This window comes from Acomys minous, assembly GCF_964271855.1.
Source record: "Acomys minous genome assembly, chromosome: 17".
In the NCBI taxonomy this organism is placed as follows: Eukaryota; Metazoa; Chordata; class Mammalia; order Rodentia; family Muridae; genus Acomys; species Acomys minous.
In genome coordinates this window covers 57,857,398-57,871,514 of record NC_140500.1, presented here as the reverse complement: position 1 = coordinate 57,871,514, position 14,117 = coordinate 57,857,398, and the positions used below count along the sequence as shown (strand labels likewise).

Below are 14,117 nucleotides of genomic sequence, written 5' to 3'. Positions count from 1 at the left end.
CATCTCTTAACCTTCAGTGTTCTACTTGCTCTGAGTATAGTTAAAGGTGGCTTAGAGATTTTCATGTGTTTTGTATCTGACTCGTTTGGAATTTCTTAAGGTGCACTGTAGCACTTTGTTATCTGTCATGTAAGTGTCCGAATCTACTCTGACTGAGGAGTCCTCCATGTACTTCAACACTTTAGTTAGCATCTCTTTTAGCGCCAGAACTTTCTACAGGTGTGCACTGAGAATTTCATTTTGGAGATGTGTCAGGCTAAGGTTTAGCTACCAGGGAACTTCCTAGCTCTCTCTGTGTTGTGGTAGCTTGGGCCCTATCCTTACAGTAGCATTCTCCCCATCACAGATACATGGCCACATGGTTCACAAGCTTCTGTGGGATGTGTCTCCCCCGCTTGATTAGAGAGGGCTTTGGGGGCTTGTAGGCTGGCTTGCCCTGTGGGTAACTGTACCTCTGGCTGCAGATTACTCTAAGAGAGTCTCTTTTCACTTTTCCAGGTGACAAAGCCCATGGTTTCTTCTGACTCCTTTTCGTCTGCTGATAGTTTCTTGAGCTTGGACTCTACTCTTTTCAATGAGGGAAATGTGCACAAGCTGAACAAGAGTGTACAAGCTGGTAAATCCTTTGAATTTAAATTTTTTATTGATATAAAAATGCCTCTTCAACATACTTATAACTTCATTCATGATAAAGGATATAAAGATTAAAATTACCTGCCTATTCAGATGCTGTTTTTCATATATTAATTGAAAAAAAATCCAAGTTTATAAGCAAGAGTTAAGGGAAATAGGTGCCTTCATAACAGAATACTAAACAATTCAGGCCCTGTAAAAAGCAGTTCTTAACAAGTTCACTTGGGCCCAGTGTTTTCTGCTGTTGGAATTTGGCCATTAGATAGATATACTTAAATATGTGCAAAATGCTAAGTGTAAAAAGTTGGGTTATTATTATAGCAGAACATTTAAATCAACTTTGATAGCCATCGATAACAATGGTGGAATTAATTATTGTAGTTTCACAAAGGAAGTTTTATGGAATGAGCAAGCTCTAAGGGCTGGAGAGAAGGTAATAGCCCTGGTTGCTCTTGCAGAGGGCTTTGGTTCACTTCCCAATACACAAATGGAGGATCACAAACACCTACAATTCCAGGTCTAGGGAATCCAGTGTCTGCAGGCCCTGAACACACGGCACACAGACATACATGAAGACAACATTAATAGGGGCCTCACTCACCCCCAGACTTGGCTAAGCCTGCCAGCCAGGCTTCCAGTCTGCTCCCAGATGCATCTTTCTTTCCCCTCAGGTAACTTGGAGATTGTGACTGGTGCCAAAAAATACACTCGGGATGTTGGGATGACGTTCCCAACTCCCAATTCTAGTGAGGCCAGATTGGAAGAGGACAGTGATGTAACTTATGGGCCAGAAGAAAATGCCAAAGAGAAGAAGTTCCTTATCAATTATCTGCAGGCCAGAAACTTAAGGAAGAACAAGCCAAATCCCCATGAAGGTCAGTTGCTAACTCCAGGTGGCAGGGAGATGCGCAAAAGCCAGCTCTCAGTCTCTTGCAACACTGAGCTCTTGCTTTTGAGGACTGTTGACTTCACCCACCTGCCACCAGCCACCACATTAGCATGTTTTGAAAGTAACTAGAACCTCATTTAGAGAGTCCTACTGTTGGTTAAGACCAACTCAAGGGTACCCTAGAAGTGTCACCCCCACCAGATAAGGCCTGTGTAAGTCAACATTACATGCATGTCTTTGACGTAGTTGGGTACAATTATTACAAAACAAAACTTTTCCGTTTCTTCTCAAAAATATTTCCTTTAGGAGTCTCATGGTTTGTTCCTGTGGAAAATGCAAAGTCTGGATCTAAGAAGGAAAATGTGCCCAAGATTTACAGCTCTGGCATCTCCTGGTTTGAACCAGTCACCAAAACCAAACCCTGGAGGGAGCCACTGAGGGAACAGAACTGGCAAGAGAAAATCAGTCATGGGTGCCAGGGAGGCCCAGGCCCAGGCAGAGAGAGTGGCCGGGTTTTTCTTAGGCCTTTTGTCAGAGCAACCCTGCAGGTAGGTACCGTGATCTCAGGCTGGCTCTAGCCGTATGTGGGTGGGGCTGTGTGGCTGACCTACTGGGCTTCAGTTATCCCTCCATCCTCAGTATCTGAGGAGAAGAGAGAGTTCTGATACGGCCCTGCTCGCCATGTGTAATGTCAGGCCTAGTGTTGGGGTCAGCACCGCATTGTTCCAGGGCCTTGCAGTGTTACCCAAGTGCTCACCCCTGAGATCTTCCCCCTTGGTAAGAAAATAATGATGGCTTTGTTTGAAGAGAATGAATGGTCCTCTGTGTCCATAAACATTTGGAAGAGTTACAGATGACCCCACTTGAGGTCTCAGCTTTTCCCAAATTCATTCCTGTGCTTCCTGTGATTTCCCTGAGGGTGCCCTCCCCTCTGGCTCTCCAAACCTCTGGGGCAGGCATTGTTTTCCCGGCCCTTGGGCCACGTCATTACTGTGAGGCTTTTTCTCTCCCTTAGGAAGCGCTTCAGCTTCACAGACCTGACTTCATCTCTCGCTCTGGGGAGCGGATAAAGCGCCTGAAGTTACTAGTCCAGGAGAGGAAGCTACAGAACCTGTTCCAGAACGAGCGGGAAGCCCTGTTCAACGCAGTGCGGCCCCTGCCTAGGAGAGGTACGCCCGCCCTGCCTGCCTCGTGTCGCCTTGCTGAGAGTGGCAGCTGCGTTGTGAGGAGCACTGCTGGAAGATGCCTGCTGAGGCTCCTTAGCTGCTAGACTGGCCCGCCCTGGCGTTTCACACATCTGTGACCCCATAAGCCAGTTCTGCGAGCCTTGTCACTGCATCTCTAAAGGAGATGGCTCTTTCCCGAACTAGCCTTGTGTTGATGATTTTGGAGTGAGGTAGGAAAGAAACAGTGATACACAGCCCTGTGAGGTCTGCCCAGCAGTGTTCTCACAGCGCCTCTCTAAGAAAGGCACTGTATTAACACTCTTACTTCACAGGGGTAGTGAAGAGATCACCCAAAGTTACACTCTTCTTAGTGCAAGAGCTGGGGCTTGTGCCAAGGTCTGTGCCCTTAGTGGCACTGAGTGGCAAGTCTCAGCAAGGTAGCACAAGGAAGCTGTGACAACAGAAAGCCCTGCCTGCAGCTAGCTGCCAGCCTTTCCTGTCAGCCAGCCTGTGCTTGGTGCACCCTGTGGCTGCCACGGCCAGTCGAGGCTGTGGTCACAATCCCCTGATGCAGTTCAGGCTTGGGCCTTGCTCTTTCTTTACTCAGTCCCCCGTACTGCCAGCTCAAGTCAGGGCCCAGGGGCAGCAGCTCCTCGGCCCCGCCTTCCACGCCACACCTCTCCTTACACACACTGGCTCACTATCCACTAGTAAAGCTCTTTTCTTGTCTAGTCTGCCTGGCCATCCAGAAGAACAAGCCTATTGGAAAGAAGGAAATGATACAGAGGACCAAACGGTAAGTCTGAAAGAGTAAAGGTAATCCTGCAGCTTTAGCAGGCCGCCGGCAGCCGGGCTCTGCTGCCCAGCCCCGAGATGATGAGGTGCACGCCCAATTGGAAGCCCGTGAGAAGGTTAGCTGTGTAGTTGCTTCTCACAGCACAAGAAAGGAAGAGAAGAATAGACGATAGCATTCGAGTGGTTCCTGTTTAAAAGGGGAGGAGAATGCCTGGGGGTGAGCTTGTTTTATTAGAAATCTGGATGAAATGAAAAGATATTTTGGAATAAAAGTAAATATTTATCTTGGGTCACCTTCTTTATCTTAGCAATCTCACTTCTAGGAATTTCCCCAGCGGAGTAAGAAGTGATGGATTGCTCTCTGTGACGGTAGCTTCAGAAGCAGTTTCAGACCACTGCTGCACTGGCAGTCTTCTAAAAAGAATGCCTGTGCAGACCTGTGCATGCATAAAATCGTTTTCTGATTTGCAAAAGAATTGCTAATAGTGGTTACCTTTGGGAAACAAAAGCTGAATGTCTGGGCTGCAGGGATGTGAGAGACCAGGTTTCTTTAATATTGTTTGGGTTTTTGCGGCGGGTGGGTGAGGGGGTTGGTTGTTGTTGAATTTTAAGGTTTGTTTATTTTTATTTTGTGTGCTTGAATGTTTTGTCTGCATGTGTGTAAGTGTACCACATGCATGCAGTGCCCTCAGAGTCCAAAAGAGGGCATTGGATTTCCTGCAGTTTGAGTTACAGACAGTTGTGAGCTGCCACATCAGTACTGGGAGTTGAACCCAGGTCCTCTCTGCAAGAGCATCTGTGCCCTCAACCGCTAAGACTGAGCCATTTCTTCAGGCCAGTTTTTCACGGAGTCTTTGTGAATCTTGTGCTGTTACAAGCATTGTCTACTCACTAATTAATCAGTTTGATGAACACATATGTTGATGGTGAGAACACCTTTGAAAAGCAAGGTGACATTTTCTAAGGGAACAATAGGAGCCGACTTTACTGAGAAGTCATGTAGCTGTGTGGTGCTTGTGAAGTAATGGGTTGTTTGGTTGGTTTTTTTCGAGACAGGGTTTCTCTGTGTAGCCTTGGCTGTCCTGGACTCACTTTGTAGACCAGGCTGGCCGCAAATTTACATCAGTCCACCTGCCCCTGCCTCCCGAGTCCTGGGATTAAAGGCGCGCCTGGCTTGTTTGCTTGTTTTTAATCAACGTTGGTTTGTTTGAGACAAATGTATGTAGCCTTGGCTGGCTTGGAATTTGCTCTGTAGACCAGGTTGGCCTGCAGCCCCCAGAGACCCTCCTGTTTCTGCCTGCGCTTCCGGAGTGCTGGGTTAAAGGTGTTTGCCGCCACTATCAGCACTGCTTCCTTTTTTATGAGGATCTTGTTTTTTGAATTATAAAAATCTTTGGGGAAAAAAGTAGAAGAAAATAAATATTACTCAAACATCTTCCCTCCATCCCACAGATACTCGTCTTGTTTCTAGGAGTGGGATTTACAGTATCCTGTGCAGCACACGTTCCCTAAATAGTGGGTTATACTGTGTGTAGGCTTAACTCCCGCTTTCTCTAATTCACCATCATATTATAGACATGTCCCCATGCCATTAAACATCGCTTAAAACATGTTCTGCTTTATGACCCTTACATTATATTGTTTATTCTTTTGTTGGGAATTTAGACTCTTTTTCAATCAGAGTCAAGTTTTCAAATGCATATTGACTGGGCTTCTTCAGCTTGAAGTTAGGGGCACTCAACCCTCCCTATATAGGACGAAGTGTCATTTTTCACACGACTGTAAGACCTGAGCTCACCCCAGCCTTGCCTTTCCTGCTTCCTGCCTGTCCTCTGGACCACAGCTCTGCGAACTCCATTTCTACCAGTGTACATCTCCCCAACGTGATACCCGCCTGAACTCCTCTCGGGAGCTTGTCTGCCCTTTCTTTCCTCAGAATTAGTTTCCCTTCTCTCTGCACTCTATGGTATTTCACAGCGGCAACTGTTCTAGGATCTGCCTTTATTTTCCTGTGTTTTCAATACAACAGCAACTGAAACTGCTAGAGTCGACACACATCAATATGCAGGGATACACAAAGGCTTTCTGAAAAGCGTGAGAGTGAGTCCTAAGACTTGGCTATGAGAGCTCATGAAATTAAAGCTTCTCACAGCAAAGAAGCAGCAGAGGGAAGAGACGGCCCTCAGCTCTGCATCTCTTAGGTGTTCTCCTGCGGAGAGCCTACTGTTCCTGAGGAGTGAAGTCCCTCCTGGTGACAGCCATGGTGCCAGGAGCAGGCCGCTGGCTGACCTGTCACATAGAATATAAACAGGAAATGGGTCCAAGCGCAAGACCCATCTTTAGTGATCATTTCTTCAGCGATGTTCCACAGCCTTGCCAAACAGTACCAGGAACAGTGTCAGGCATGTGAGACAAGGGGGCATTCCACAACACCACCCAACAGAGGGTTATTGTGTAGAATCTATAGAGAACTCAAAACATTAAATAAATTAAGAGGATCGTTCAGCCATTAAAAGCCATTCATGAACTAAATAGACAGTTCTCAATAATTGAAAATGTGTTCACATCAAAACTTTTTTACAATTCCATCTCACTCCAGACAGAGTGGCTAGTGTCAAGAAACAAATGCTGGTGAGGGCGTGGAAAAAGGAAGTGTGCTGTGGGTGGGAGTGTAAAGTGCTGCAGGCACTGAAGACGCAGTGTAAAGTTTCTCCGAACAAAAACAACAAACCTTGAAAATAAAACTATCGTATGACCCAGCGATACCACTTGTGTGCGTGCACCTGGAGGGCTTTCTGTCAGCGCTTCCCAGAGATGCTTCCACATTCTTGTTTATTGCCTCAGTATTCACAGTGTCCAGGAAGTAGCCTTGAGGGAAGGGGAGAATAAAGGCAGCTAAAGAGTGTGTGCGCCACAAGGCAGAAAGGGGCACTATTTGGGAAATAAGGGGACCAGCAACGGGGGTAGAGCCATGAGTGTAACTGCGGCTGTTTTCTCCCCATCCCACCTCCTGAAATAACGACTCCAAGTCTTTGTATTTATGAACAAATGCCCAGGCCATAAGCTTCGGCTCATTCCCTGACTAGATCACAACTTAATTGTGTGTGCCGCGTGCCTGGTTACCTCTCCAGTTTCACGCATCCATCTTGTTCAGAGTCTCGGGCGAATCTCTCGCCTCTCACCATATCCCATAGTTCATCCCTCTTCCTGTTGGAACTCCCACCTGGTACACGTACTGCTTCCACAGATGAGGAGGGCAGATAAAAACATAACGGGGTTGGGGATTTAGCTCAGTGGTAGAGCGCTTGCCTAGCAAGCACAAGGCCGTGGGTTCGGTCCTCGGTTCTGAGGGGAAAGGAAAGCACAATGACATAGATGTGTGACAAGGTCACAGTGATGTCCATTTCTTTGTATGCTAGCCAAAATACTCATGTTAAAAATATAGTGTGAGCTGGATATGGTGTTGCGTACCTATGTAATTCCAGCATTTAGTAAGCTAAGGCTAGACTGAGTTCCAGACTGGTCTGGGGTTCCTCAAGTCGATCCTGATTTATGTATACAGGAAGGTATGTGTCTGTGTGCATGTACGTGTGGACTCAGTAATACCTATTTGTTATAGTAAAACTATACAGTTTTGCATATAGTGTGGAAAACAGAATTTTACCTACTCCCTCTATTCTTTTTCTGGAAATAAGCACAATTATCAGTGTTTTATATTCTTGTGGGTACCCCAAGCTAGGCTGTCCACATCCGTGGACTTGGGTGCTCAACAGGGACTGGCCCTGTCTAGATGCTGGATGCCTGTGCAGCATAGAGCTAGAGGTGTGAGGACAGCCATTGCCTACCTTCATGCCTGATCACCTTTCTGTCTCTCCCCTCATGCCATTTCTAAGGATTTATGAGCAGCTTCCAGAAGTGACGAAGAAGAGAGAGGAGGAGAAGCGGAAATCAGACTATAAATCCTACCGACTGCGAGCTCAGAACTATAAAATGGTTAGTTGAGCCCACACTGTGCCAGGAGGCGGGGATCAGGCTTATGAGCAGAGGGAAACAGCCTGACTCACGCTTTTGAGAAGCAGAGTGACTGTTCGAGTGCTGAGAGTTCAAACACAGGCAGCTGTGATTAGCCTTCAACTCAGAGCTAGCTGTGAGCCACTCTCCATGAGGCTGCAGCTAAATCAGACCTCACACAAGACACTTTAGCCCTTACAGCTGAACTGTACCAGACTTGTGATTCCCTCTGGGAAGTCTCTAGAACTGTGTAAATACACTAGACAATGTCAGAGTCATCAGGGAGTGAGGGCTAGGCCAGTGGAGCCTGCCAAGAACCTCCTAGGGCAAATTTTCTTAGAAGCCACACTGGCCCCTGGCTTGGAGGGTCCTGTCCTTCACAGTGCTCTCCTCCCAGGCTGCTCACTACATTTCAGAGGACTCCGAAAGTCAGAAGCTGAATACCAGATAGGCTAGTGTGAGATTTGAACACTGTCTGAGCACCCAGGAGCCTGGGGGGCGGGGAGACCCCGGGAGCTGCATAGCCTGCCTGCTGTGTTAGCATCACTGAGGCTCTTGCTGTGCTTGGGTGCTGTCAGTGATGGGCTGCTCAGTCTATCAGCGTTCTAGATTATCTGTTTCTATGGAGAAGTAACAGATGTTGCTTATAAACTGTCTTTCCAAAACACTCCAGGAAACACATTTTCCTAATTGCCACCGTGGGTAGGTGAGTAACATGGACAGTCATTGGAGTCTCTTGAGCAGTGAGCTGAGGTGAGGCTGTCCAGCTACCTGTGACATTACTGCACGTGACTTCTTTCCTGTGTTTTCTTCCACAGAAGGTAACCAACCAGCTCCTGGGGAGAAAAGTGCCATGGGACTGACGTGAGACTACTCAGAGCCTGGGAATACTGTGTTATAAGCCCAAAGAAGCTAATTTATACTTTAATGAGTATGATTTAATAAAGTTTTGTCTTTGTCTCCGTGTAGTTTAGTAGCTGTGGGGTCTGGGGCTGCAGCATGGCAGCTGGTGGTTTGGAAGCAGGCCTCCCTCCCTCTGCTGAGGTCTTGCTCGCAGGCCAGGCCTTAGGGCTTCACTCATATCAAAGCAAGCAGCAGAAGGTCATTTCTTTCCCATCTGGGGAGGAGCAGGGAGCTGGGCAGCGTCTGCCCTGCCGTGTAAGACATGGGGCTCACAGAATGGAGTCAGAGCTTGCTGTGGTGAAGTCTGCCCCTGCTCACCCTGGGCTTGTTTTGGAATGTCTGCTCCATGGCCGCACATCACCAGAGTCTCCCCGGAAGGCTCCCAGCCTTCTTCAGCCAGTCTTCCTCCACCCTCTCATTTGTGGAATTGAAGCCTCAGACCCTCCCATCATCTCACATGAAACGGCATTCACAACATAGAACGACTTCTGGAAGAGAAGTGTTGTCAAGATTGCCACACTGCTCTTAGCCCAGTGCCTGGGCGCAACACAAACGTTTCTTCCCGGGAACTTGGGATCACAGCTAAAGCCCAAAGCTGAGGAAGGAAGGCACTGTAAATTCAGCCGACACCTCCCACCCCTACAATGCTAGGTCCAGCCAGACCAGTGGCCAGCTCAGAAAGATACCAAGAAGCTGCAGAGAAGGACGCCTTTCTTCCTGAGTCAGGTGCAGTCACCTGTAAAATGAGAATGCCAGCAGCTCTGAAACCTTTCAGCTCCAAAAGGCTATGACTTCCTGCTTCGTGGGTTACCATTTAGAGTAGAGATAGAAAGCAATGGTTGGCCCAAAGCCCAGTGTGCAAGGCAGCTTAGGCTGCCTGGAGGTGCATGGAAACAGGATGAGGGAACAGTTCTTGAAGCTGGAGCCTCCCTGCCCATGTGAGCCGAAGTCTTTTGTAGGCTTGTACTTACACTACTTACAGTCTGTCAGCTCCCAGATCGCAAGGTGGCTTCCCTACTGTGCATAGATGCATCTGTGCTCAGACTTCACTCCTCTGCTCCCCCTGCAGCCACCTGCTTGTCCTGACAGTGCCGTCAGGCTCGCAGAGACCCATGCCTGCCTCTCACTGCTGCAAGCCCAGGCCAGGGCTGCACACCTCCTGCTTCTCACTGGATTCGCTCTAGGACCGCTTGCTCACTGTCTACTTAGAGGGCTCAGCACAGCCCAGTCCTGCAGTGGCCACTCGGGCCTACAGTTGGGAGTGAGGGTATGGGCGAAGAGGACAGAATTTCAGTGTGAACCCAGGCCTGGTGGGGTGGAAGTACTCATTAAGTAGCCCAGGCTGGCCTCCCAAATGCTGGGATTACAGGCATGTCAAATCACGCCTGACATCATGAAGTCTATTTGTGTCTCGAGTGATTGTCCAGCTATGAAATCAGACCAGTCTGCATCATTAGTGTGCCTGCTAGGAACTAGATAGTTTTCGCCTCTGTGGCTATTTGCATATAACAGTCTCCCAGGTGATCACAGGACATTTGCCAGGCCAGACTGGGCAGGGAGCTCACAGGGGGAAAGCTCTACAAAATAGTGTTGGCCTCCAATCGGCCTCCAGAGCCCCTTTGCAGCCCAGCAAGAGAAATATCCCCATTTTAGGAAAGGGTGTCTCCATCACTCCCTAAGGAGGCCATTTTCCAAGTCTGACCCAGTCCCATTGGTTGGCTGCTTGTTTCTCTGTGTGTTTTGTTGCTGTTGTTAAGGGATTACATTTCTAAGGAATGTAGGTAGTCTGAGCAGCAGTAGCCCTGAGTAGTTCCTTCCTAACTTTCAGAGAGCTAAGAAATACCCTGGGGTCCATGCATGTGAGAGCGTGTGTGTGTGTGTGTGTGTGTGTGTGTGTGTGTGTGTGTGTGTGTGTGTGTGTGTGTGGTTTCCTTCCTGAATTGCCCACTGAAGTGCTCTAGGAAGACGAACATCGTTTTCTTACAAGATCTTGCACAACACGTAGCTCATGGTTGGGTCAGTAGGACTCTGGAGTGGTTCACAGAGAGTGATCAATCCAGATTAGCAGGAAGAGGGTGACAGTGAACTTGAATAACTGGTATACAAAAAACAAAAACCTAGTGGAAGAATGAGAAATTAGTTTTATGTAGCTCAGCTTAAACCAAGCACAGAATATTGTGGTGGTGATCAATCGTCCTGGCTTTGGAATCTAGGAGATATGCCTTGGGTATGTCTTCAGAGGCATTTCCAGAGCCGTCTAAGTGAGGTGGGTGAAGGATGTGGATGGCACCATCCCCTGGGCTGGAGTGCCAGCTGAATAAAAAGCAAGCTGAGCACCATAGGGCATCTTTCTCTGCTTTCTCTCTGTGGACTTGTGTACCTGCCCACCCACCCAGCCACCACATACTTCTGCCATCACAGCCAAACCCGCACACCCCAACATGCCTTCCTCCAAACAGTAGACAGTACCCTCAAATGTTGAGCTCAAACAGACCCTGGCGTTCCTTCTTCTCAGCTGTTTGATCACAGAAGTAAGACAATAGCTAATACCCCAAGTAGCAGTGTGCAAAGTAGGGACTGTGCACATGCGTGTAGACACTCGACACTTCTTCTCAGCCTCACTGATGAGCAGGCAGCACGCAAGCCGTGATGGAACAGTTGAGGAGCCACAGGAATCCTTTACAGAAGGGCAGGTGACTATCCTGGAGTACAGGGGATGTTCTGTCCACCACACCCACAGGCTTTAATAGATGTACGTGCTTTTTATAAAATCTAAACTAGAAGTGGCAATCTGGAGAGATGGCTCAGTGGCTGAGAGCTCTAGGTACCCTTCCAGAGGAGCCATGCTCCATTCCCAGCACCCATATGACACCTTACAAGTGTATAGCTCCAGTCTCAGAGGATCCAACACCTCACCTCCAGGAGCACTGCCTGGTCATGGTGCACAAATATACATACAAGCAAACACCCATACAAATAAAGTTAAAAAATTATTTTGAGTATCACAAAAGTTTATTTAGCAAGTTTCATATGAAAACATGTATGACCTGATTGTACACTGTAGTCAAACAGGCCCCTTGAAGAGGGATGTGAACTCCACTGAAGAGCTATTGTTTAGACTTCGAGCATCAGTGTGACCCTCGGTCACAAGATTCATTGAGATCAAAGTAACATGGTATTCCTTGTTCATGTCTGCCACCATTCAACTTCTTATTCATAAATTTCCTCCACTCTGGCAGGCGGGTCTTACAGCAGGAGAGAGTGGCCTCACACTTACACACATGGCAGAATCTTTAAACATGAAGTAGGGAGCAATTGAGGATGATACCTGACACTGACCCCTAGCCCCCACGCTCACACCAATCCATAGGCACCTGCATGTACATGTGCGTGTGCGTGCGCACATACACACACGCAAATGTGCGCACACACACAAACGTACATACATGCAAATATGCATACACATCACACACACACACACAGTGGGGGATAATTGCAGCACATGTAACCAACAAAAGATTTGTATGCAGAATATATAAAGAGCACATATGAGTCAACTTTCAAAATTGGCAATGGAGGAAATTAGCTAAATAACAGTCGCAGGCAATTTCACAGAACATTTGAACCCCAAATGTGGAAAGTTTTCCTGCTTTGGTCAAGTGCACACTAAAAATTAAAAAACAAAACAAAACACCCTTTTTTTTGCTCAGTGGATTGGCAAATCTGACCCGCAAGAGTTGGCCAGGAAAGGCGGGGTAAAGTGGCATTCAAGTACAGCTTGAGCAAATGTGCGTTCACTAGGAACAGCTGAGTTCCGGGACACTGCACCCCACTGCTCATCCAGAAAGGTTAAAGGCAGCGTCTTCATAGCATAGCAATGAGCAGGGACAGCTCACATCTTTTCACAGGAGACTAGGTAATGACAAGTGGGATAAAGAATTCTAGGTAGGAAAATTAATTAGAAACAATGCAGAATACGTTCAAAAGCTAGGAAACTGAGTAGGAGAAGCATTAGCTTGAGGTTATTCTGGGCTACAAGGATAGATAGAGTGTCAATAGATTAAATACAGTTAAACAAGCAAAGGTAAGCATTGCTTAGGGACATGTGGACACATGATAGCAGACATAATAGATAGAAAGATGATTGATAGGTAGTTACGGTATATGATATGACAACGGAGCCACGGGAGTGTGGGAGCAATAGCTCAGTGGTTAAAAGTACTTACTGTTCTTACAGAAGACATAGACTTGGTTCCCAGCGCCCACATGGCACCTCACGCCATCTATAACTCCAGTTCCTGGGGTTTCAATGCCCTCTTCTGCCTCCAGACACATGACGCATATACACATACCCAGCCAAGACTCTCATACACAAAGAAGTAAATTTAAATATAGAATGTATATATTTATCTAATACATAATAAAGCTTCAGTGGTTAACTAAGGCCCTATGAATATAGTGAATGCCTTTCAAGGGAAGAGGAAACGCAAAAATCAGGAATTCCAAGAGATTATACATCAAGCAAAAACAATGAAAAAAGGCAAAAACATACTCTTGATGAGAGAGAAGAAAAATCTAAACGCTTCCAAAAGGAAAACAAGATAGAAATGAGACAGGGAGGAAAGGAGGCAGAAATGGAAGGCGGGGAAGGTGGTGTGCCTGGGGCGGTGGGGAAGGGGTGCCTGGGGCGGTGGGGGAGGGGGTGCCTGGGGCGGTGGGGGAGGGGTGCCTGGGGCGGTGGGGGAGGGGTGCCTGGGGCGGTGGGGGAGGGGTGCCTGGGGCGGTGGGGAAGGGGTGCCTGGGGCGGTGGGGGAAGGGGTGCCTGGGGCGGTGGGGGAAGGGGTGCCTGGGGCGGTGGGGGAGGGGTGCCTGGGGCGGTGGGGGAAGGGGTGCCTGGGGCGGTGGGGGAGGGGTGCCTGGGGCGGTGGGGGAAGGGGTGCCTGGGGCGGTGGGGGAGGGGTGCCTGGGGCGGTGGGGGAAGGGGTGCCTGGGGCGGTGGGGAAGGGGTGCCTGGGGCAGTGGGGGAGGGGTGTCTGGGGCGGTGGGGGAGGGGTGCCTGGGGCGGTGGGGGAAGGGGTGCCTGGGGCGGTGGGGGAGGGGTGCCTGGGGCGGTGGGGGAAGGGGTGCCTGGGGCAGTGGGGAAGGGGTGCCTGGGGCGGTGGGGGAGGGGTGCCTGGGGCGGTGGGGGAAGGGGTGCCTGGGGCGGTGGGGGAAGGGGTGCCTGGGGCGGTGGGGGAAGGGGTGCCTGGGGCGGTGGGGGAAGGGGTGCCTGGGGCGGTGGGGAAGGGGTGCCTGGGGCGGTGGGGGAGGGGTGCCTGGGGCGGTGGGGGAAGGGGTGCCTGGGGCGGTGGGGGAAGGGGTGCCTGGGGCGGTGGGGGAAGGGGTGCCTGGGGCGGTGGGGGAAGGGGTGCCTGGGGCGGTGGGGGAGGGGTGGTGGGGAAGGGGTGCCTGGGGCGGTGGGGGAGGGGTGCCTGGGGCGGTGGGGGAAGGGGTGCCTGGGGCGGTGGGGGAAGGGGTGCCTGGGGCGGTGGGGGAAGGGGTGCCTGGGGCGGTGGGGAAGGGGTGCCTGGGGCGGTGGGGAAGGGGTGCCTGGGGCGGTGGGGGAAGGGGTGCCTGGGGCGGTGGGGAAGGGGTGCCTGGGGCGGTGGGGAAGGGGTGCCTGGGGCGGTGGGGGAAGGGGTGCCTGGGGCGGTGGGGGAAGGGGTGCCTGGGGCGGTGGG

The 14,117-nt window shown here is 49.7% G+C and overlaps 1 protein-coding gene across 6 annotated transcripts in view; it reads left to right on the top strand.

Annotated features, from left to right (window-relative positions):
- ALMS1 (ALMS1 centrosome and basal body associated protein) overlaps window positions 1–8,454 on the top strand; it is an 84,575-nt gene extending 76,121 nt beyond the window's left edge. For 5 of the 6 annotated variants that reach the window (XM_084766377.1, XM_084766376.1, XM_084766379.1 and 2 more), the window contains 7 exons: window positions 499–616; window positions 1,305–1,508; window positions 1,829–2,070; window positions 2,538–2,691; window positions 3,421–3,484; window positions 7,377–7,476; window positions 8,313–8,454. In XM_084766377.1, the coding sequence (XP_084622503.1) occupies window positions 499–616; window positions 1,305–1,508; window positions 1,829–2,070; window positions 2,538–2,691; window positions 3,421–3,484; window positions 7,377–7,476; window positions 8,313–8,357 (927 nt within the window). In that variant the 3' untranslated portion in view covers window positions 8,358–8,454. The remainder of the gene's footprint in view (window positions 1–498; window positions 617–1,304; window positions 1,509–1,828; window positions 2,071–2,537; window positions 2,692–3,420; window positions 3,485–7,376; window positions 7,477–8,312) is intronic. The other variant, XM_084766378.1, reaches the window with a different exon arrangement.
- The last annotated feature ends 5,663 nt before the right edge of the window (window positions 8,455–14,117 follow it).